This window comes from Perognathus longimembris, chromosome 11, assembly GCF_023159225.1.
Source record: "Perognathus longimembris pacificus isolate PPM17 chromosome 11, ASM2315922v1, whole genome shotgun sequence".
NCBI lineage: Eukaryota > Metazoa > Chordata > Mammalia > Rodentia > Heteromyidae > Perognathus > Perognathus longimembris.
The window spans coordinates 47,564,487-47,585,708 of NC_063171.1; the positions used below are offsets into that span (position 1 = coordinate 47,564,487).

A 21,222-nucleotide genomic window follows, 5' to 3' on the forward strand; every position below is an offset into this window, starting at 1 on the left:
TTTATTTTATAGGGAGTACCAATTAGACTTGAAGTTGGGCCACGTGATATGAAGAGCTGTCAGTTTGTAGCTGTCAGACGGGATACTGGAGAAAAGCTAACAATTGCAGAAAATGAGGCTGAAAGTAAACTTCAAGCTGTTTTGGAAGATATCCAAGTTAACCTTTTCAGAAGGTAGTTTCTTAGACTTGATTATGTCTCTTCAAATAATAACCAATCTCTGAGCTATAAAATAAGGAATTTTTGAGGGGCCCCAGTGAAAGTAATCTTTGCTTTTGAAGTACCAAGGTTTTTTCTTTGCCTATCTTAATGTTTTCATCTTGAATTGTGCATATTGGTGGGGGGGGGGGGGTGCATTCCTGGGGCTTAGACTCAGTGCCTGAGCACTATCCCTTACTTCTTTTTGCTCAAGGCTAACACTCTACCACTTGAGCAACAGTGCCACTTCTGGCTTTTTCTATATATGTGGTGCTGAGGAATCAAACCCAGAGCTTCATGTATGTTAAGTTACTTTTAATAGAAGTTCTATGTAAGTCAGATAAACTAAGCTATTATTACAACATGGAGATTTGAGTGTGTGTGTGTGTGTGTGTGTGTGTGTGTGTGTGTGTGTGTGTGTGCGCGCGTGTGCATGCGCTGCTTTTAGAATTTGAACTCAGAGCCTGGGTATGGTCCCTGAGATTTTAGGCTCAAGGCTAGTACTCTACCACTTAAGCCACAGCGCTGCTTCTGGCTTTTTGGTGGTTAATTGGAGATGAGAGTGTCACGGCCTTTTGCCCAGTTTGGCTTCAAACTGTGATCCTCAGTTCTTAGACTCTGTAGTAGCTAGGATTACAACCATGAACTACCAGTGCCCAGACAAAATTGAAGATCTTAATGAATGACTTCTGTAGTCTTTGATTGAACAATGCGAAGTCAGTGTTGTGTGTCAGGATGGTTCTGCTTCCCCTGGTTATTCAGAAACCTTGCTTTTCATTTCATTGAATCTGCCATCTCCTAGGGCCTGTGGTCACTTACATGGGCAAAACAAGATGACAATCATTATCTAGACAATGCTGGTGTCTGGGTGTGGGGAAGGGGGGGTGTTCAGGAGCCATGCATACTACCTTCAAGCTTCAGCCTGAGGATTGCATATGACTTTTCTCATCTCATTGCATAGGCTCATTTCACTGTAGTAACAAGAAGGGGAAGGAGAAGCAAATTGGTAGACAGCTAGTTGTGGTGTAGAGTTCATATGGTCAATAATGTTCTTCCTTCATCACCACTCATGAGTGACTAAATGAGTGGCTTTGATGTACCACAGGTAGGAAGAAGGATAGCCAGGAATAGAATGTTTTCTCAGTTGAGTCTCAATAGCAGTACAAAAGCAACGGTTGCCTCCTGTGTACTGGGCAAACTTCCCACACCTTCAGGTTCGTGCAGCACTGTGGTAAGGTGCTGATCTCCTTGAAGGTCACCACTAGGAGAGGGAGTTACTTTCAAGTTGAGTTCTTCCAGCTTTGGGTTTTTGTTTATTAAATGTTGTTTATATATGTTTATAAAACTCATTTAAAAAATATTTTCTAATACTTTTGGAAGGGCTTGTGAAGACCTTAAGACTCATATGGTTGTGGCGAATACTTTAGAAGACTTTCAGAAGGTACTGGATTCTGGAAAGGTAAGACATTTCCAGAGACTGGTTTTTTTTTTTAATTTGTTTTGTTTGTTTTCCTTGTGGTGCTGAGGATTGAAATTACATTTTATGACTCATTAAGCTTACATATGATATGAATCCTTTTTTTCAACAGTCACAGAAGAGAATTGTGTATTATTTCACATTATATGTTGTAGTCCTCTGGTTTCCCCAAGTTCTGGCTAATACTTGTAAACTCATGCGTGGTAATTTTGCGTACAAATACATTTGTTTGGGGCTGGGAAAGGCTTGAAGTTGCTTGTGGCTCAAGAGGTAGAGCATTAACCTTGAGCAAAAGGAAGTCAGGGACAGTGGTCAGACCCTGGGTTCAAACCCCAGGCCTGACAAAACAAAACAAAACATTGTTTGCTATGAACCCTAACTTCATTGTGTGATTATTTCATTTTGGTATCTGTTCCTATAGTATGCAGTCTTCTAGCTTCAGAAATGTATCACAAGGTTAAAAGTCAGTTTTTTCAGTTCCCTGACTATACATGCATACATACTTACCTGGCTCTTAATTGCTTTTTTCGCATAACATGAAAGAAAATGCTGCTCAGGTTTAAGCCTTCCTATTAGAATAAGTGGCTACTTTCGGCTCCTTAAAACTACTAAGAGGGCTGGGAATATGACCTGGTGATAGAGTGCTTGCCTCATATACATGAAGCCCTGGGTTCGATTCCTCAGTGTCACATATATGAAATAGCCAGAAATGGCGCTGTGGCTCAAGAGGTAGAGTGCTAGCCTTGAGCAAAAAGAAGCCAGGGACAGTGCTCAGGCCCTGAGTCCAAGCCCCAGGACTAACAAAACAAAAAAAAAGAAAAAAAAAAAAGCTACAAAGTTTTTTTGTTTCAACTTAAGTAGTTTTGGCTGAGATTTCATTGGTTTTGTGTATTATGTATATGTACCTGTTCTAGTTGTAAATTTAATTTTTGTAAGAAGAAGCTGATGTGCAAGGTTATTATTGGAATGAATCACTTATGGACTTTAGAATTCTACTCTATGTTTGAGTACGCAACCAGTCCCATGTCCCCAGGTTACAAATGAGAAAATCATCATGGGCCAGAGTCTAAATGAATTAGCCCAAGCTACATAGAGTTGAATCTGGTGCTAGAACTTAGATTCTACTCCCTCCCTCTCTCCTGTTCAGTTTAATGTACTTTCCTTTGTACTTTTTTTAATGTTGAGAATATAAGGAAACACTTCGTTTGTGAATGCTACTATGTCTCATTGCATGAGCTGGTAGTATTAATCTGTGTGGTTCTCAGTTTACTAATCTAAAAAAAAGTACAATATAGATCTTGTCAAAATGTCCTTCAGATTCATAATTCCTCCATGTTTAGCTTTTTATTATTGGTTTATTGCCTTTTTAATCTTTTACCTTCCTGGATTCTGTAATTTTTCCCTTGACTCAAATGGTATACTTTTAATAGAAGGCTAGAGATTAGATAGTCAACTCATGTAGTTTTCCTTTCTTTAACATTTATTTATGATTGTTTTCCTTTTGCTCCATAAATTTTTATATAAAATTTCCTTTTACTATAGAAATGTTAATCACTTTTACAGCATAGTCTATTAGAGAAATTGCATAAGCGTTAATAAATCAATAGGGTAACTTAGTTAATCCATTCATTTCAAAGAAATGAATCTCAAAAGGTATTAATGGAAGTCATATCTTTTATCCTGTTATTAATAAATTATTGCACAAATTTTAATTTTTATTATTAGAATGGATTACTTCTTCTAAAGTAGAACATAGTGTTTTAATGGTATGTACAAAGAGCACTTAGGACCAGAAAGCCAATCTTGTCCTTTGTATTCAGTAGTCAGTTCCATCTCACTTCATGTGGGTCAGCTTAGATGTGTTGACTGTCAAGCAACCTTTGAGGCTGTTGTAAATAAAGTTGTATTTACTGGGAAGGGAAGAGAAGAACAGGATCTTTGGAACTTTAATGTAGGTGAAAGTTTTATTTTTTCTACTCTTTGTCTGTTGCTGTAAATGGAAAAAAAAGACATTTGATTTATAGTTTGATTTTGATACTTTTTCCAAAGGAAGGAGCTTAAGTCAATGAAAAACAAAGGCTATGTACATATGTGATTTATTGTTATATATTAATAGTAGTTAATTTTGTTGATCTCATGATTTTTCAATATTTCTGTTTCTTGTCATTAACATTGTCTTCTAAAAACTGTTTCTGGTACTAGGAATTGAGAACTACATCTGCCCAGGTTGGGCATGTGCTGAACCAGTTGAACTTTTTTGGTTCTACTTTTTGGTTTTTTTGTTAGAGACTTAATAACTTTGTTGAGACTGGCCTTGACCTCAGCATCTTCTTGCTTCCACCACTGTGATTATAGGCATGTGCCACTACTTCTAAAAGGTTTCTGACATTATATACTACAAAAATGTATTTTTAAGAATAAATATAGGGCTGGGCACCTGTGGCTCATGGCTGTAATCCTAGCTACTTAGGAGGCTGAGAGCTGAAGATTGAGGTTTTAAAGCCAGCCCAGGCAAGAAAATCCATGAGACTTGTCTCCAATTATCCACCAGAAAATCAGAAGTGGTGCTGTGGCTCAAAGTGGTAGAGCACTAGCTTGAGCTGAAGAGCTCAGGAACAGTGCCCAAGCCCAGAGTTCAAGCCCAATGACCAACCAAAAAAAAAAAAAAAAAACCTAAATAAATATAGGGCTGGGAATGTGGCTTAGTTGTAGAGTGCTTGCCTAGTATGCATGAAGCCGCCCTGGGTTTGATTCCTCAGTCCCACATAAACAAAGGAAAATGGAAGTGGCAGTGGCTCAAGTGGTCGAGTGCACAGGCTCAGGGACAGTGAGTGCCCAGGCCCTGAGTTCAAGTCCCAAGACCAGCAAACAAAAACAAGAAGAAATATAAAAATGATTAAGTTAAAAATCTTTTCATAGCTCAATAACTAAAAATATGTATTGTCTTTTTTTATATTCATGAAAGTCAAGCCCAAAAAGCCAGAAATTTCAAATCTTTTCATCTAAACATTACTTTGAAGCTAGAAAGAATTATAGCATAGTTTTTGCAAAATTATCACTTAGGAGTGGAAGTAAAACTTCTGTTGAATTTGTTTATATGCTACAACTATTTTACATTTTTAAATTTTATTTTAGAGATACAGATCACCTTAGTATTTTTTTTAGGGAAGAAGAAAATTGTTAAAGTTAACAGATTTAAATTTATTTTTCTTTATAATTAAGTCCTTAATGGTTTTCAACTGCATGATTGAAGTCAGAGGTGAAAGTTTTTCCCCTATTGTATCTTTTGCCATGAATTCCATATATCTATACATCCATACATATACATATATCCATTGTGATATTAAAGATCAAATCCATGGTCTTCCAAATCCTAGACAAACCTGCTAAGCTACACTCTCAGCTTTATTATGATTTTTTTTTTTTTTGTCAGTTATGGGGCTTGAGCCCAGGACCGGGGTGCTGTCCAATCATATTTTATGAATGCACATTTTATCATGCTTTTTTGTTTGTTAAATCTCAATAGAAGGAACTGTTATTTTCATTTGTATCTCTGGGTTTTTTGTTTTGTTGTTGTTGTTGTTGTTGTTGTTGTTGTTTTTGCTTTAGCTTTCATTGCACCAACAATTTCTATTGAAATTAGACCAGATGTTTATTCTAGCCAATCTCTGCCATTTTTCTCCCACTCCTCTCCAAACCTTTCAAAGACTTACCTAGAAATGTATCGCCTCTTTATTATCTTAATGTAGCTTAGAAAAGCAGTGTATAAGCTGGAAATTAGAGTGATATATTGTACTGAATGAACTAAGAGTTTTGGTTAACTATCCTTTTGTCTTCCCCCATGTTAACATTCACTTAATGTACTAGTTTTTCTGTAATTTCCTAATCTCAATTTACTTTTATTTAATAGAGAAGCCTTTTCAAGCATGTTTAACCACATTCCAAGTATAAAGAAGGGTTTGCAGAGTAACTATTATTTTGTGTTGCCATTTTTTGTTTGCTTTGAGACAAGGTCTCACTTTGTAACTTAGGCTGGCCTCACATTCATGGTCCTCCTGCCTCAGCCTCCTAACAAGGGTTTATAGGCAAGTTGTGCAGAGGAACTCGGAATTTAAGTGTGGAACATGTGTCTGGGATAAGTTGATGAAGAGTTGGTGAGGAAACTAGGGACATTGGAATTACTTCTGATAGTTCTCAGATCTCCCTTTCATAGAGCTGTAGATTGCCATCAGCTGCTTGTTAATTTCTGATGTGCTAATAATGGTGTTCTTCTCATCATTAACATGAATCAGGATTTGCAGGGAGGGCTATCCTACAATTGTTATTGCAGATCTCATTTGTCGTAGACACATGAAAAAACTAGGAGAATTCTTGCTGGTCTAGTCGAAACTTTAAATTTTATTGCGAAAAACCGCAGGTCTAAAGATTTTTGAATAAATGAAGTTTCAAAATTAAGACAGACTCTTAAGTGTCTTGATTTTGCCCATTATTCAACATGATTTTTTTTTAAATCGATATGCAGAATGATTTTGTTTGTTTATTTTTGGTGCCAGTCCTGGGGCTTGAACTCAGGTTCTGGGTTCTGTCCCTAACCTTTTGCTCAAGGCTAGCACTCATCACTTGAGCCACAGCTCAACTAATAGCTTTATTTATTTATTTGCATTTTAGTGGAGATAAGAATCTCACAGACTTTCCTTCCCAGCCTGGCTTTAAACCATAATCCTCAGTTCTCAGCCTTCTAAGTAGCTACAACTGCAGGCAAGAGTCCCTGGCACCCAGCTACAGAATGAGGTTTTTTGCTCTCACAAGATCTTGGACATTAATTATTCACTTAGCATGTCAGAAACATTGTGATAAAAGTGAGGTCTTCCTGCCTGATTGTTGCTATTTTTAACATCACTATAAAAACCACTCTTTGTAGTATCATCTCCTGTTTATCTTCCCAGTAACCATCAGGTGGATAGAATGGGCATTAGTCCTTATCTGGTAAGGTTCTGCTGAGTTTGCTGTTTTGCAGTCAGTATATTAGGACTTTGGGAGATTCCTTCAGTGTGTCTTAATTCTGAATTTGGATCTTTTTTCTTTTTTCTTTTTTGCCAGTCCTGGGGCTTGAACTCAGGGCCTGAGCACTGTTCCTGGCTTCTTTTTGCTCAAGGCTAGCACTCTGCCACTTGAGCCACAGTGCCACTTGTGGCTTTTTCTGTTTATTGGTGCTAAGGAATCGAACCCAGGGCTTCATGTATGTGAGGTAAGTACTCTACCACTAGGCCATATTTCCAGCCCCACCTGAGTTTGGATTTTTGATAGCAGTGCAAGAAAATTCTGAGCAAGATTCTAAGTACTGTGGCTGGAAAGAGGCTGGGAGCCAACACATTTTGCTTATGAATTATGGAGAAAACTTAAATCGTACAGATAGAGCAGGGTTAGAAATACTGAACATGTCTCCTTTTCTTATTAGATTGCTCAGATTCCATTCTGTGGGGAAATTGACTGTGAAGACTGGATCAAAAAGACCACTGCCAGGTAATAATGATTAACTAATATGCTTGTGAGGTCTTGCATTTGGGAGAGAATGCATTATCCAGCATGGGTGACTGGAATTCTTGTTTATTTCCAGGGATCAGGATCTTGAACCTGGTGCTCCATCCATGGGGGCTAAAAGCCTTTGTATCCCTTTCAAGCCACTGCGTGAGCTGCAACCTGGAGCCAAGTGCATCTGTGGCAAGAACCCTGCCAAGTTCTACACTTTGTTTGGTCGGAGTTATTGAAAGATAAAACCAAGTTGCTCTCCAGTCCTCCTTACTTTTTAACAAGTTGACACTAATCTTCTCAGATACAGTTTTTTGGTTTTTTTAAATAAAAGTTCTAAAAGGAGGTCACATGGATAAATAACTATTCTTATGAACAAATTAACCATGAAAAGGTTTTTCTGTAAACAACTCTAGTAATAAATACCATGAACTAATACAACTCCGTGTATTCTTTTCTCTCGGAAATACCTAAATTACATGCACAAATTTCTATCAGGATATGAATCATTGAAAATTAGGTTAGGTCGGTCTATCCATTGTCCTGACTTACATCTTGAAGCACTCCTTCTTTGGTTTCTAATACTAAACTTAAAATCACCTTGAGTTCTGTGTTTAAAAAACAAAAACCACAAATGAATAATAATAAAGCTTTTCCTTGAGCTTCTCTCTCTCTTTAGTTACCATTGGGTCTTCAGAAGTCACGTTCTGATTTGTGAAGGAACAATCATCCCTTCTCTTCTTTCTTTCCATCTTCCTTTGCCCTTCTTTTGCCCTTACTGTGATGCTTTTCACAGAAATCAGCGAGGATACCCCAGGTCAGAGCGAAGGTTCACTTATTCTTGGCTTGCTAAATCACTACTGCATATGATATTCTTTATTATAATTATTTCTGTGACTTGCCCCTTTACCTCTGACATTTTCTTAGTTCTGAAACCTTTGCCTGCTGCTTATGTATTTGTATATTAAACACCCATACTTTCCCTTCTCATACTGCCTCATCAACCTCATCTTATCTCACAGTTTGAAACAGCGTTAATAGGCCAATAACTCTTAACATTTGTATCTCCAGGTCTGAGCTCTAGAACTGTTCTAATTACACTGAAGTATCTATGTTCCATTAACACTTTTAAGTTAGCATGCCTCCAAAGTCTTATTTCACTCTCTATCCCAGTCTTTCCTGCCTGGAAGGACAGCTTTGACCCTGTAAACTGGAACCGGAAACCCGAGTCATCCTAGGCAGCTACTCTTACACTGACATCCATAGTCCTTGGCCAGCAACATAAACAGCTGTTAGGTTGATGTGTTTTACATCTTCCCCTTCCATAGATTTATCTGTGAATCTCTGGGCCAGTCTCTATATTTCCATGGGTGTTTGTCTTTTTTTTGGCTTACTCCTTGAAATCCTTTTGTGGCTTGCCATCACTTGCCTGCCTCAACAGACTCTCATTATTTTTGCAACCCAACCATGTAGGGCCTCCTGCTGTTTCCCATTTATGTCTCTCTTCCTGGGATACTTTTCACCTGTAATTTCTAGTCTCCTTGGTAAATTCTTCCTCAGCACTCCATTCCAATATAGCTTTCCATGTTGGCAGTAAGAAAAACATCAGTAAAGGAAATTGCTCCAAAAGGTCTTGAATTCTGGGTTGGGAATATGGCCTAATGGTAGAATGCTCGCCTTATATACATGAAGCACTGGGTTCGATTCCTCAGCACCACATACATAGAAAAAGCTGGAAGTGGTGCTGTGGCTCAAGTGGTAGAGTGCTAGCCTTGAGCAAAAAAAAAAAGAAGCCAGGGACAGTGCTCATGCCCTGAGTTCAAGCCCCAGGACTGGCAAAAAACACAAAAGGTCTTGAATTCTGAGTAATTTTGAAAGATGAATAGAATTTCAATGTAAATAGAGGAAGAAAAATGTTTCAGGCAGAGGGAATAAGATTCAAAGGCAGGAACGTACATGCTTTGTATGAGAAACAGGAACTGTTCTTACATTGATAGGAAATAGTTGCTTGAAAGCATACGAACTACAGTATGCTTTAGGAATAATGTTCTAACTGTGAGTGGGGTCAAGTGAAATATTTGAGCCACCTCTTTTAAATCTGAATCAGTTTCATGATTGATGGCAATTCTTCACTACTCTTCCATCCTTAGAAGCAATGTAAACTGCTTATTAAAGGGGAAGAAGTCTAATACATATTACAGAGTTCCTCTACTTCATAGTATAAGGTAGAACAGTTAACACATAATAATAGCTATTGTGACATAGGATCATCTGGGAGTTATTCCTAATATATAACTTTAAAGTAGTCGTTTTATCCTCTAACAAATTTATTAGTATTCAGGAAAGCAATTAGAAGCTGAAGTGTTGGATTTTTTTGTTTTCTAATTTTTGCTCAAGGCTAGTGCTCTACCACTTGAACCACAGCTCCACTTCTGGCTTTTTTGTGGTTAATGGAAGATAAGAGTCTCAAAGGCTTTCCTGCCTAGACTGGTTTCAAACAGTGATCCTCAGATCTCAGCCTCCTGAGTAGCTAGGATTACAGGTGTAAGCCACCAGCACCCGGCAGATCTTAGTATTTTTTTTTTAAACCAAAACTTCCTTGCATCATTATTTTTGTCTTTTATCCTGAAACTATGAGAGATTGTCTGGAGCTCCTCCAGTTTAAAAATGCATCGCCATGCCTCAACGAGAAGAATGTTTTTCTTGTTTCATTTATAAAGACTGGAAGTAGGGTAGTTGGTTTATTCCAGGCCAGTGGGCAAAGCTGTGGAAATACCACTCTAGCTTTAGCATTGGTTTTCACTTACTATATAGCTCTGTTTCCAAATTAGTGGCCTCCAGTATTCCTTGTTTCACACAGTAGATGGCATTCAAAACCACTTACATATCAGAAGGTCAAGGCATGGTTGTTGATATCAAATGACTTACTTCACTACTGATACTGTTGCATGCATGGAGCAGAACTTAAGCCCATAGATACCCATAAGCTACAATTGAAAGTTATTTAGCTCTGTAAGGAAACAAACATGCAACCAAACAAATGTCTCAAGTCCATATCGGAAGTCAGTGTCTTCCCTTTCTACAAACCCTTGCTCACGTGACATTTCTTGCTTAATTGCCCTTTAAACTATTTTATAGCTTTATAGTGGCCTATAAAAGATGATTTCCAAATATGACAAACACTGAAAGGCTGAAGGGGTGAATTAGCCAGGCACTGTTATCAGTATATCTGTGGCTGCTCTCCTAAGCGCTCAGCCTTCCTGAGAAACAGAGGAGAAACTTTCAGAACACTGCGCTGCTATGGGGCGATACTCTGGAAGGAGCTTCCGTTTGATCACCATGTGTGTGGTCAGCATCCTCCTCTTCGTGATGGAGTTAGTGATCGCTCACATAGGCAACTCCCTCTCTTTGGCTTCCGATGCGTTTACCGTCCTTTCCCACCTTCTGTCCATGATCATAGGATTTTTTGGTGTCAGGGCTAGCAATGTAAAATATCACAAGAAGAGCACATTTGGCTTTCTTCGGGCCGATGTGGTGGGAGCGTTTGGCAACAGTGTTTTCGCTGTGGCCCTCATGTTCAGCATCCTGGTTGAAGCCATCAAGAGGTATATCAATCCCCAGAAGACAGAGAGAGCCCTGCTGGTGCTTGGTGCTGGAATCGTTGGGCTGGTCTTCAATGTTCTTAACTATGTCATCTTCTTGGACTGCTGTTACTGTACAACGCCCAGGCCTCAGAGCAACACCAAAACAGGTAAGGCTCCTCAGATGGTGGTGGCAAAGTTACAGCAAATTCTGGCAGATGTTGTGTTCAGGGGCCTCTGGGGCGCCTATCTAGAGAGGCCCTACTCACTGGGTGGGTCTCTTGTACTTGTGATTTTACAGTAGGTCTTTCATAGAAGAGTTGCTTTCAGTCTGGCTTTTCAGGCTGTTAGCATGGGCGGACGTTTTTCTTCTGAAAGAATGAAACTATGTTCAGACCAGAAGAAAGGAAGCAAAGGCACTGACTAGAAGTGTACATGGAGCGATTGGAAAGAAAATGCATGTGGCATCATAAAAAGTCTCCTCAGATGTGACATGGCTGTGTTTGAATTTTTAAATTCTAAGAAAGAGGGGCTGCATCTCTAACTGATAAACTCTAGTAACATTGTAAATGAATGCTATGTAAAACGGGGAGAGGGGAGGCATAAAAGATGATGTGGTTTCTGACCAGGAATATTTGCACTTATTTATTGTAGGCATATATTCTCTGCGAGTAAAAGGAAAACAATGTACCTGTGAATCCTCAAAAAGGACTTAAGAGTGGATACCAAAGTTACTGGGTCATCTGTTACCAGATTGAATTAAATCTTGGAAGAAAACAGTAAATCTATTTTTTTTTCTTTTCTTTTTTGCCAGTCCTGGGCTTTATTTAACTCAGGGCCTGGGCACTGTCCCTGAGCTCCTTTTGCTCAAGGCGAACACTCTTAACACTTGAGCCACAGTACCACTTTTGGCATTTTCTGTTGATGTGCTGAGGAATCGAACCTAAGGCTTCATGCATGCTATGCAAGCACTCTACCCCTTAACCACATCCCCAGCCCCAGAAAACATTAAATCTAAAAAGTAGCTTCTTAGCTGGGCACCAGTGGCTTAAGCCTATAGTTTTAGTTACTCAGGAGGCTGAGATCTGAGAATCTAGGTTCAAAGCCAGCCCTGTCAGGAAAGGCTGAGAGACTCATCGCCAATTAACCAGTAAACTGGAAGTGGTGCTATGGATCAAGTGGTAGAGTGCTAGCCTTGAGCTGAAGAGTTCAGGGACAGCGCCCAGGCCCAGAGTTAAGCCTCACTACTGAAAAACAAACAAACAAACAGTAGCTTCTTTGTGAGATGGAACTATGTTTCTTCACTTTATTGCTGTAAAGTGACTTAAAATTATATATATATGAAAAATTCAAAAATATATCCAAGGCTTTTCTTACTAATACTGATGATTTTTTCCTGTTTGCATTCTTCAGTGTCATCCTTCTGTCTCTGATACCATTATTAAGTCAGTTTTAAATTATGTTATCTTTTCTACCAATACAAAATGTTATGAGAGCATCGGTGTTGTGTGCTGAACGTAAAGGGAGTCAATTAAGTAACTTGAATCTAATTTAAATTCCAGTATTGCCAAAAAACAAAGGAGGAGAAACTAGAGTCTAGGTCTTTATTAACTCTCAAAAATAGGTTTTTTGCCAGATGCTGGTGGCTCACGCCTGTAATCCTAGCTACTGAGGAGGCTGAGATCTGAAGATCATGTTTCAAAGCCTGACAGGAAAGTCTGTGAGCTTCTTATCTACAGTTAACCATCAGAAAGTCAGAATTGGAGCTTAAGTGGTAGAGCACTGGCCTTGAGCAAAAACTGCTCAGCACTGTGCCCAGGGCTTGAGTACGAGCCCCAAACCTGGCATTTAAAAAAAAAAAAGAAGTTAAAACATCCTATTTTTTAAAAGACAATATTACTTAATCCAAACAAAGCCAGCATTTAACAGAGCCATTCAGGTCAGAGCTCTGACTCAGACATAGTTAAAACTACATTCATAGTTTTATTCTATAAGCTGAATTTTTATCAGACAGCTCTTAGTTCACTTTTCCTTTGGGAAACAGTGCTTTCTAGTGTTTATGTTATTGCTGAGGTAACAGTTAAGAGGCGTAAGGAAAATATTTCACCCTGACTGACCACATGAGTCTCTCTTCTTGTAGAATACATGATAATACATTGTATTCTTCTTTAATAACTAAGTGTATTGATGGATACTTTGCATATAGAGCCAAAGCTTTAAGACTGGTGTTCTATATTATGTGACCATTTTGGCATCTTTTAGTGTTGCTGAATTCTTTGATTAGATATTTCAGTCTTTATTTTTTCTAAGTAGTTTTAGGACAACTGTTTAGCATGTTACCATTTATATCTATAGGTAAGTATTAACTATTTTGTTTGAATCACAGTCTGTTGTATTTTAGTATTAGATGTTTTGTTTGTTTGTTTGGCTTGTCCCGGGGCTTGAACTCAGGGCCTGAGCACTGTCCCTGTGCTTCTTTTGCTCAAAGCTCGCACTCTCTACCATCTGAGCCACATACCACTTCTGGATTTTTCTGTTCATGTGGTACTGAGGAATTGAACTCAGGGCTTCATGCATGCTAGGAAAGCCCTGTACCACTAAGCCACGTTCTCAGCCCTTGGTACTGGATTTTGAACTCATGGCCTAGAGTTTTCTTGAATGACTTGGTTTGCTGGAGCTTTACTACTTGAGCCATGCTTCCAGCTCAGCTTTTTAATGTTTTTTTTTTTGAGATGGTGCTTCACTTACTTTGGTGCTTGGACTGGATTCAAACCTACAATCCTCTGGATCTCAGCCTCTTGAGTAGCTAAGACTATCGGCATGAGCCACTGGCTCTGCTTCTAAACCTCATCATTTAAAAAGTAAATATGTAGGTCAAATGAATCTCATAAATTAACATTAACCTACTAAGAATTAGCTCACATTTCAGTAGGAAATATAATTAATCCATGCATAATAATCTCTAAGGGAGAAAAGAATTCTTTGTTTATATTTGCAACAAGGTCTTACTGTGTACCCCAAGTTTTCCTGGAACTCATGATTCTCCTGCCTTCGCCTTCAGAATGTTGTGGTATTAGGCATGGAGCACAGATGAGGGGAGAAAAATGGTTCTTGACTTCAAAAGATTCATCTTAATTTTAAGATAACTCCATGCATATAGAACCTCAGCTTGAAGTACTTTGAGGTGCCCATCAACTAGAGAACTGATACCAGCTGGTTTAGTTCACAATGCATTAATCCATCATCATTGTGGGATCTATAGCTAGGGACCTCCTGACTACAGTCTCCCTGGTTCTGTATATCTTTTACTACTTTGTTTTATTTGTGTGCTGTGGGTATTGGTTTTAGTTATGCTTGTTGTTTGGGATTACAGAAAAGTAAAATTAATAATAATAATAGTAATCAAGGCCACTGACTTGAGATATTACCCACAATGCATATACAGGTAAGGCTTTTGACATGGTTGGGATTCCTGGAGTAACTTAGGCAGACATACAGAGTCAAGTGCATTTTTAAAACCATGGAGACAAAAAAGAATATTTGGAAAAACATGACTGTAATCTCAGCATTTAGGAGGTAGAGGCAGGGGAACCTCAAATTTGAGGCCAAACTGGGCTATGTTAGTGAGACATAGGGGGAGAGAGGGAGAAAGAAAGGGTGGGGGGAACAAAAGAAAATAAAGAGAAAGAAGAAAGGAAGATAGAAAGGAGAAAGGGGAAGTAAGGAAGAAAATGAAAGATGAAAAAAGGAGAAGCAAAGAGAAAGCAAGAAAGAAAACAAAAGAAAAAGAGAAGAAAAGGAAGGAAGGCAGAAAACAGGAGGGGAGGAGGGAAATAAATGAAAGAAGAAAGAAAAGGAAGGAAAAAAAGGAAGGCATGAAGGAAGAAAGAAAAGGAGGGAAGGAAAGAGAAAACTGGTCGGTGATGCATGTTTTGTGAGACCTGGATGTAAGCTGTTTACTCCTTTTACTGTTTTTTTCACTCTCCCAAATGTGTACAGAACCATCAACATTTTGAACTTTAAACCTGTTTCATTTGGAGTTTGTTTTCTTAATACTTTTGTTTTTCTTTTCCTCCCTGTCTTTTTTCCTTCCTTTTTCAGACAATAGAGGGATTTGAACTCAGGGTCTCATACCTGTTAGGCAAGCACTTTTAATGTTGGGCTATGCCTACACCCCTGCCCCCCCCCTTTTTTTTTTTGCTGGTCCTGGGGCTTTAATTCTGGACTTTTGCTCAAAGCACTTTCCTACCCTGGCTGGCTTTCAACTGTGATCCTCAGATTTCAGCCTCCTGAGTAGCTTGGATTACAGACATGAACCTCTGGCACCTAGCTCTACAGCCCTTTATTTTGTGCTGCCCCCCCCACCACCCCCCAATAAAAAGGAAAGAATCTGTACAAGCCAGGCACCAGGATCATGGTGCCTGGGCAGAAAAGTCCCAGGAGATTCTTATTTCCAATTAACCACTCAAAAATCAGAAGTGACACTGTGGCTCAAAGGGATAGAACATCTACCCTTGAGTAAAAACAACAACAACAACAAAAAACACCACTTAGAGAAAGCACCCAGGCTCTGAGTTCAGCACCTATGACTGACAAAATAATAACAACCAAAACAAAACAAAACAAACCTATACATGCCTAGTCTTAATGGTCCATCCCTGTAATCCTAATTACTCAGGAGGCTGAGATTAGAGTATTGTGGTTTGAAGGCAGCTGGGCAAACAAACTGGAGAGATTCTTATTTCTAGTCAACCACCCAAAAAGCCAAAAGTGGAGTTATAGCTCAAGTGATAGAGTGCTAGCCTTGAGCAAAAGAGCTAAGGAATGGCACCCAGGTCCTGAGTTTAAGCCCAATACCAGAATTCAAAACAAAACATGAAACAAAAAAAAAACAAGGACACCAAAAACAACAACTACAACAACAAACCAAACCCTACACAAACCTGGTGGAAAAGGCCTGAACCCTAACCCTCAGGAGGCTGAAGCAGGCAGAGATCAGAGGTGGGAAGTAGGGGGATCTGCAAAGCTAAATAAAACATTTTGAATAGGAAAAGGGAAGGTTTCTTAGGCACCTATCTCCTGCACTCTTTCTCTTTCTAGTTCACAGGCAGAATTGGGATGACTGGAAATGTGCAATCAATATTCCCAAAAGTATCCCTTGCGGGGTTCTAAATTTGACACTAGCCACTATTTTCAGAGTACAGTCCCGTCCTTAGTCTTGATTAATTAGCTCCCACAGGACGATCCAGTGATAAGAATGCATAACCCTCATGGATCATAGCATCTATCTCATAAGAGATTTGTTGTGGTTTTCTTTTGATTCGTTGTGGGGCTTGAACTCAGTGCCAGGCCTCTGTCCCTGAGTTTTTTTTTTTGTTCAAATCATTCTAGCATTTTACCATTTTGAGCCACAGCACCACTTCTGGCTTTCTGGTGGTTAATTGGAGATAGGAGTCTCAGAGACTGTCCTGCTGGGGCTGGCTTTGAACTCTGATCCTCAGATCTCAGCCTCCTGAGCAGCAAGGATTACAGCTATGAGCCACTGGTGCCTGGCATGGTAGGAGAGTTTAATCATCTCTCTTTCAAAACCAACCTGGGCAATAGAGCAAGACATTTTTAAAAAATGATCATGTGGAAATAAAGTATGTATATTAGACCCTTTCAAGTTACAGACAAAAAAATCAAATGTCCAACAGCTAATGCAAAGCTGGTGCTAGAATATTCTGGGAAGGTGGGGGACTGAAATCATTTTGGTGTTCTTAATGGTCAAGTGTTTACAAGAAGTAGATAATGCATTTCTAGTTGTGGTTTGCTGTTTCTTTGTTGATAGAAATGTTAGTGTTGTCATGGTGCTGTTTAAAAAAACACTGGAGACAACCGTGATGACTGACATACTCAAGTTTTACCAACATCCTTTGTGAGAAGCAATAATATCTACAGAGACTTCTCTTTCTTGGAATGCCTTCCAAAGTCCAGGCCCTGTTTATTTATTATCTACATCTAAGAGATTATCTTCACAGAACTCTGAGGAAGTAATTTTTGATACAGTAGAATCTGTATTCTTGCCTTTATTTGCAGTGACATCTCTAAGATGTATGTTCTTAGTAGTAGATAGGAAAAAAAAGTTCTCTTTACTTCAGATCTGTGAGGGTTTTACTTCACAGGAATAGCAGCTCTTCAAATCTAAGTACTTACAGCATTTATCAATTGGAAATATGTTTTTGTTTTTTTTTTCCCCAGTCCTGGGCTTGGACTCAGGGCCTGAGCACTGTCCCTGGCTTCTTTTTGCTCAAGGCTAGCACTCTGCCACTTGAGCCACAGCGCCATTTCTGGCCATTTTCTATATATGTGGTGCTGGGGAATTGAACCCAAGGCTTCATGCATACGGGGCAAGCACTCTTGCCACTAGGCCATACTCCCAGCCCCTGTTTGTTTTTAAGATATAATTGACTCTAGTTTTGCACCCCAATCCAATTCCTTCTATCTTTTCCTTGTTCAATGTTAGTTATATGTTAGATCTGCTTATATCTTCCATGCCCTGTAGGATTTTTCATATTATCCATCCAGAAAAATACAGTATATACATAGTTCTTCATATTTTTCCTCACTAATCCCTTTCCTCTTTGCTCATAATGAGCACTTTGGTGCTCATTAACTTGCCCATAGCTTTTGCAAGTTTTATATTGAAATAAATTTAGATTCACACTATGTTATAAGGCAAATTCAAAGCTAATACCTTTTATCTAGTTTGCCCCGATGAAACTATGGTATGACATGGATAAAGAAATGGGCATTTGTACAGTGTGAGCTTTTATGCCATTTTGTCAAATGTAGATTTGTATAACCATTATCATATTAGGTCACCAGAGATGTCCCTCCCTCATCCTGCCCTTTTACTGTCACACACACTCCCTACTCCTCAGCTTTGTGTCTTAGAAACCACCAGTCTGCTTTCCTCTTTTGTAATCTAATTACACAGATGGAATGTGCATAGGTGACCTTTGAGATTGGCTTTTCTCTTCCAGCATAAACTCTTAAGATTCATTAAAGTTGTTACATATGGCAGTAGTTTGTTTCTCTAATTACATGGTCTTAGGTTCTTATAATAATTATAATTATATTCTAGCATTATATATGTTATATTAGTATATTATGTGTAATTATATTAGATATATTATAATTATTATGTTATTATAGAGTCATGTTTTCTTAGCCTTTCTGCTTATTTTAACTGGTATTTTACACCACTTTAATTTAATACAATTGTTGGATGATAGGGTGTAAGTTTGATAGTTACTTTCTATTTGTATTTGTTCCTTCTGGTTTTTACTTGTTTTCCTCTTCTTGCTTTCCTTGATTTTTAGAATTCCATTCTAATTTTTCTGTTGCTACTTTTTGTTGTTGTTGTTAGCCCATGGGGCTTGGACTTTGGGCCTAGGTGCTATCCCTGAGCTCTTTTGCTCAAGACTAGAGCTCTACCACTCTGAGCCATAGGGCCACTTGTGGTTTTCTGCTGTTTAATTGGAGATAAGAGTCTCCTGGACTTTCTTGCCCAGGCTGGCTTTGAACCATGATCCTCAGATCTCAGCCTTCTGAGTAGCTAGGATTACAGGTGTGAGCCACTGGCACTTGGCTCTCCTGTCACATTTTTTTTAGTAACTCTTGAGATTGTCTTGTTAGTAGTTGCTTTAGATGTGACATTACTCATATGTAACTTACAACACACTAATAATGTGTCAATTGTTTACCAGTGCAAGTGAAGAAACTTTCCTTTCTGTTTCCTTTTATCTTTCTTCATTTATAATTATTAGTGCCACATAGGTCCCTGAAACTGACTTCCTTCCTTCCTTCCTTCTCTCCCTCCTTCTTTCCCACCCTTCTTCCCCCCCCCCTCTTTTTATGTTGTTCACATGGGGTACTTTCTATGATTTCATCTTCACTCTTCTATTGAGATCATCCATTGGGTTTTTATTCATGTTATTGTATATTTCAGTTGTCAAATTTCCATTTTATTTTTATATATCCTAAGATAGTTTCTTGTGTCTCCTCTCCCGAAGATTTAGTTGCATTATTAATAGCTTAATGGTTAAGTCCTTAAGTTGGTCCCTTTCCTTTTTCACCACATGTAAAGCTGGTGTTTTTGTTGGATTGTCTTCCTTTACTTGTCCATTGTTTTCTGGGCCATTTATTTTTCAAACATAGATTTTTGTTCTCATCACAGTGAGAGAAATGAAGGGAATGTTTTAAGGGTCTGCCAAAAACAACTCATCCAAACAAGTCTCACCCCTCTGACTTGGATAATCTCACTCAAAAGGCATTTTGCAATTAAATAAAAAAATCGAACCCAGGCCTGATTCAAACTATCATTGGTCTGGTCTTCAATGTATCTTTTCTTCCCTGTATCTCTCCTTAAAGTCTTAATTCTATTTCTTGTTTTGTTCTGTTTCTTTCGTCGTTGTTGGTGGTGGTGGTGGGGTTTAAACTCAGGACCCTAGGGGTGGTCCCTGAGCTTTTGTGCTCAAGGCTAGCACTCTACCACTTTGAGCCAAAGCACCACTTGTAGTTTTCTGGGGGTTAACTGGAGATGAGGATCTCAAGGACTTTCCTGCCTTGGCTTGCTTTGACTGGCAATGCTCAGATCTCATCCTCCTGAGTAGCTAGAATTACAGGCATGAGCCATGGGTGCTTGGCTCATTTTGTTTTTGAGACAGGGTCTCACCAGGTAGCCTGGATTGGTAGCAAATGCAAAATCCTCCTGCCTCAGCTTCCTGTATGTAGATATTATAGGAATGCACCTCAAAGGCTTTGATTTTCATTTAGTTTTCCTCTGGGTGGAGGGCACATCAAGGTCATCCTGTAGAAGAACATATAGAATTGAAGATATTACTATAGCCATTGTTTAGAAACATGACACCCAAGTTTTCCTCAGGTCACAGTTCACCTCATTTCCACATGCAACATAGACTCATCTCTCTAAAATCCCTAAAAGCTCATGCAATGTGGTATCAATCAGCTCCACATGCAGGGCAAGGTCTTGCCATCTTAAATGGGTCCAGGATGAACGAAGCATCTCAGGTATAGTTCCTCATATATGGCTTCTTCAGTTTCTTGAGGTCTGGGAACTAAAGAAACAAATGGCTTGCTCTCAACACATTCAACACACAATGATGGGACATTCATGGGACAGTGGAGCTGTGTCCCAAGTGTGTTTGTTTTTGACAGCAATCACAACTTTAGGAAGATGACTTTTAATAGCTTCCTAGTTAGGGTTCCCTCTGGTGGTGAAGAAGCTGCATTCTAGACCCTTGACAGCTCTGAGAAATGGTCTTCTGCCTCTGAAAGATTTCCCTGATTCCTAGTCCCCTGATCTGATCTAATCTAATACTCCTGTTAAGAGTGTTTAGAATAACACCCCCTCCACAAATAAACAACACACACAAGAATGCTTGGATGTGGGAACATTTCCTCTCTTTTTCTTCTTTCTACCCTTAAAGGAAGAGTTACCTTCCTCTAGCTCAATCTGCCTGTCGTTTTTGTGAGCACATTACTCTCCTTCATATCTTATGCACCTAGGTCTGAAACACCTAGTAAAGCCCACTCCCAAACACTGATGCACACGAAGGCCTGTTAAAATAGTTGCAGGTGCAATAGCTGCTGTGACTTTCCAACATCAAAATGCTTGTGAAGCACCCTTCATGACAGTGTCTGCCTGAATCGCACCAGAAATGCAGTCCCTGTGTTTCTTTGACCTCTGGATAATCACGTATCTTTCTTAAGGTTTGTGGGAACTCATCATATAGGAGTCTTGTAAATAATACCTCTTTCTCACTTTCCTAGGTTTGGAAGCAATTGATAGATTTGATATGGCTGGCAGCAAAATATAAACTTTATTACAGATATTAAGGGGTATGGTTTAGATATGTTGTGACAGGGAGCTTCATCACAGTGCATTCTAGAATTATCTATACAGTTCCAGATCCTCCTCACAGGGTAGAGCCTGTTTCAATTAACTTTCCTCATGGATCAGGAGTGTAGGTCTCTATAGGAATTTAACTCTCAGAAGAGCTGAGTGTGCTCCAGAGAAGAGAAGTGGTCCTGACTCTGAGAAAGGGCAAGGATGAAAGGAGGCCACGAATGAGTCCTTAGATGAGCTGTAAAGCAGTCTTTAAATGTTGAAATGCATATTTTTTGTTAATAGTCACCTTTATGTGAGTTTGGTTTTTTGGTGAGTTGTGGGGCTTCAACTCAGAGCCTGGGTGCTGACCCTGAGATTTTTTGCTCTAGGCTAGTGCTCTGCCACTTTGAGCCACAGCACCATTCTGAGTGTTTGGGTGGTTAATTGGACATAAGCATCACATGGACTTTCCAATTCCAGCTGGCTTTGAACCACAATCCCCAGACGTCAGCTGCCGGGCTAGATTTACCTCCCCTGGTGCGG

At 39.1% G+C, this 21,222-nt stretch overlaps 2 protein-coding genes across 2 annotated transcripts in view; both read left to right on the top strand.

Moving 5' to 3' along the window:
* The window catches only part of Eprs1 (glutamyl-prolyl-tRNA synthetase 1), a 66,023-nt gene extending 58,382 nt beyond the window's left edge, over positions 1-7,641 (top strand). The window contains exons 29-32 of the mRNA XM_048356548.1: positions 13-173; positions 1,578-1,656; positions 7,133-7,197; positions 7,292-7,641. Of these exons, the coding sequence (XP_048212505.1) occupies positions 13-173; positions 1,578-1,656; positions 7,133-7,197; positions 7,292-7,442 (456 nt within the window). The 3' untranslated portion in view covers positions 7,443-7,641. The remainder of the gene's footprint in view (positions 1-12; positions 174-1,577; positions 1,657-7,132; positions 7,198-7,291) is intronic.
* Positions 7,642-10,503: 2,862 nt separating this feature from the next.
* The window catches only part of Slc30a10 (solute carrier family 30 member 10), a 32,025-nt gene continuing 21,306 nt past the window's right edge, over positions 10,504-21,222 (top strand). Inside the window, exon 1 of the mRNA XM_048357822.1 lies at positions 10,504-10,954. Within this exon, the coding sequence (XP_048213779.1) occupies positions 10,504-10,954 (451 nt within the window). The remainder of the gene's footprint in view (positions 10,955-21,222) is intronic.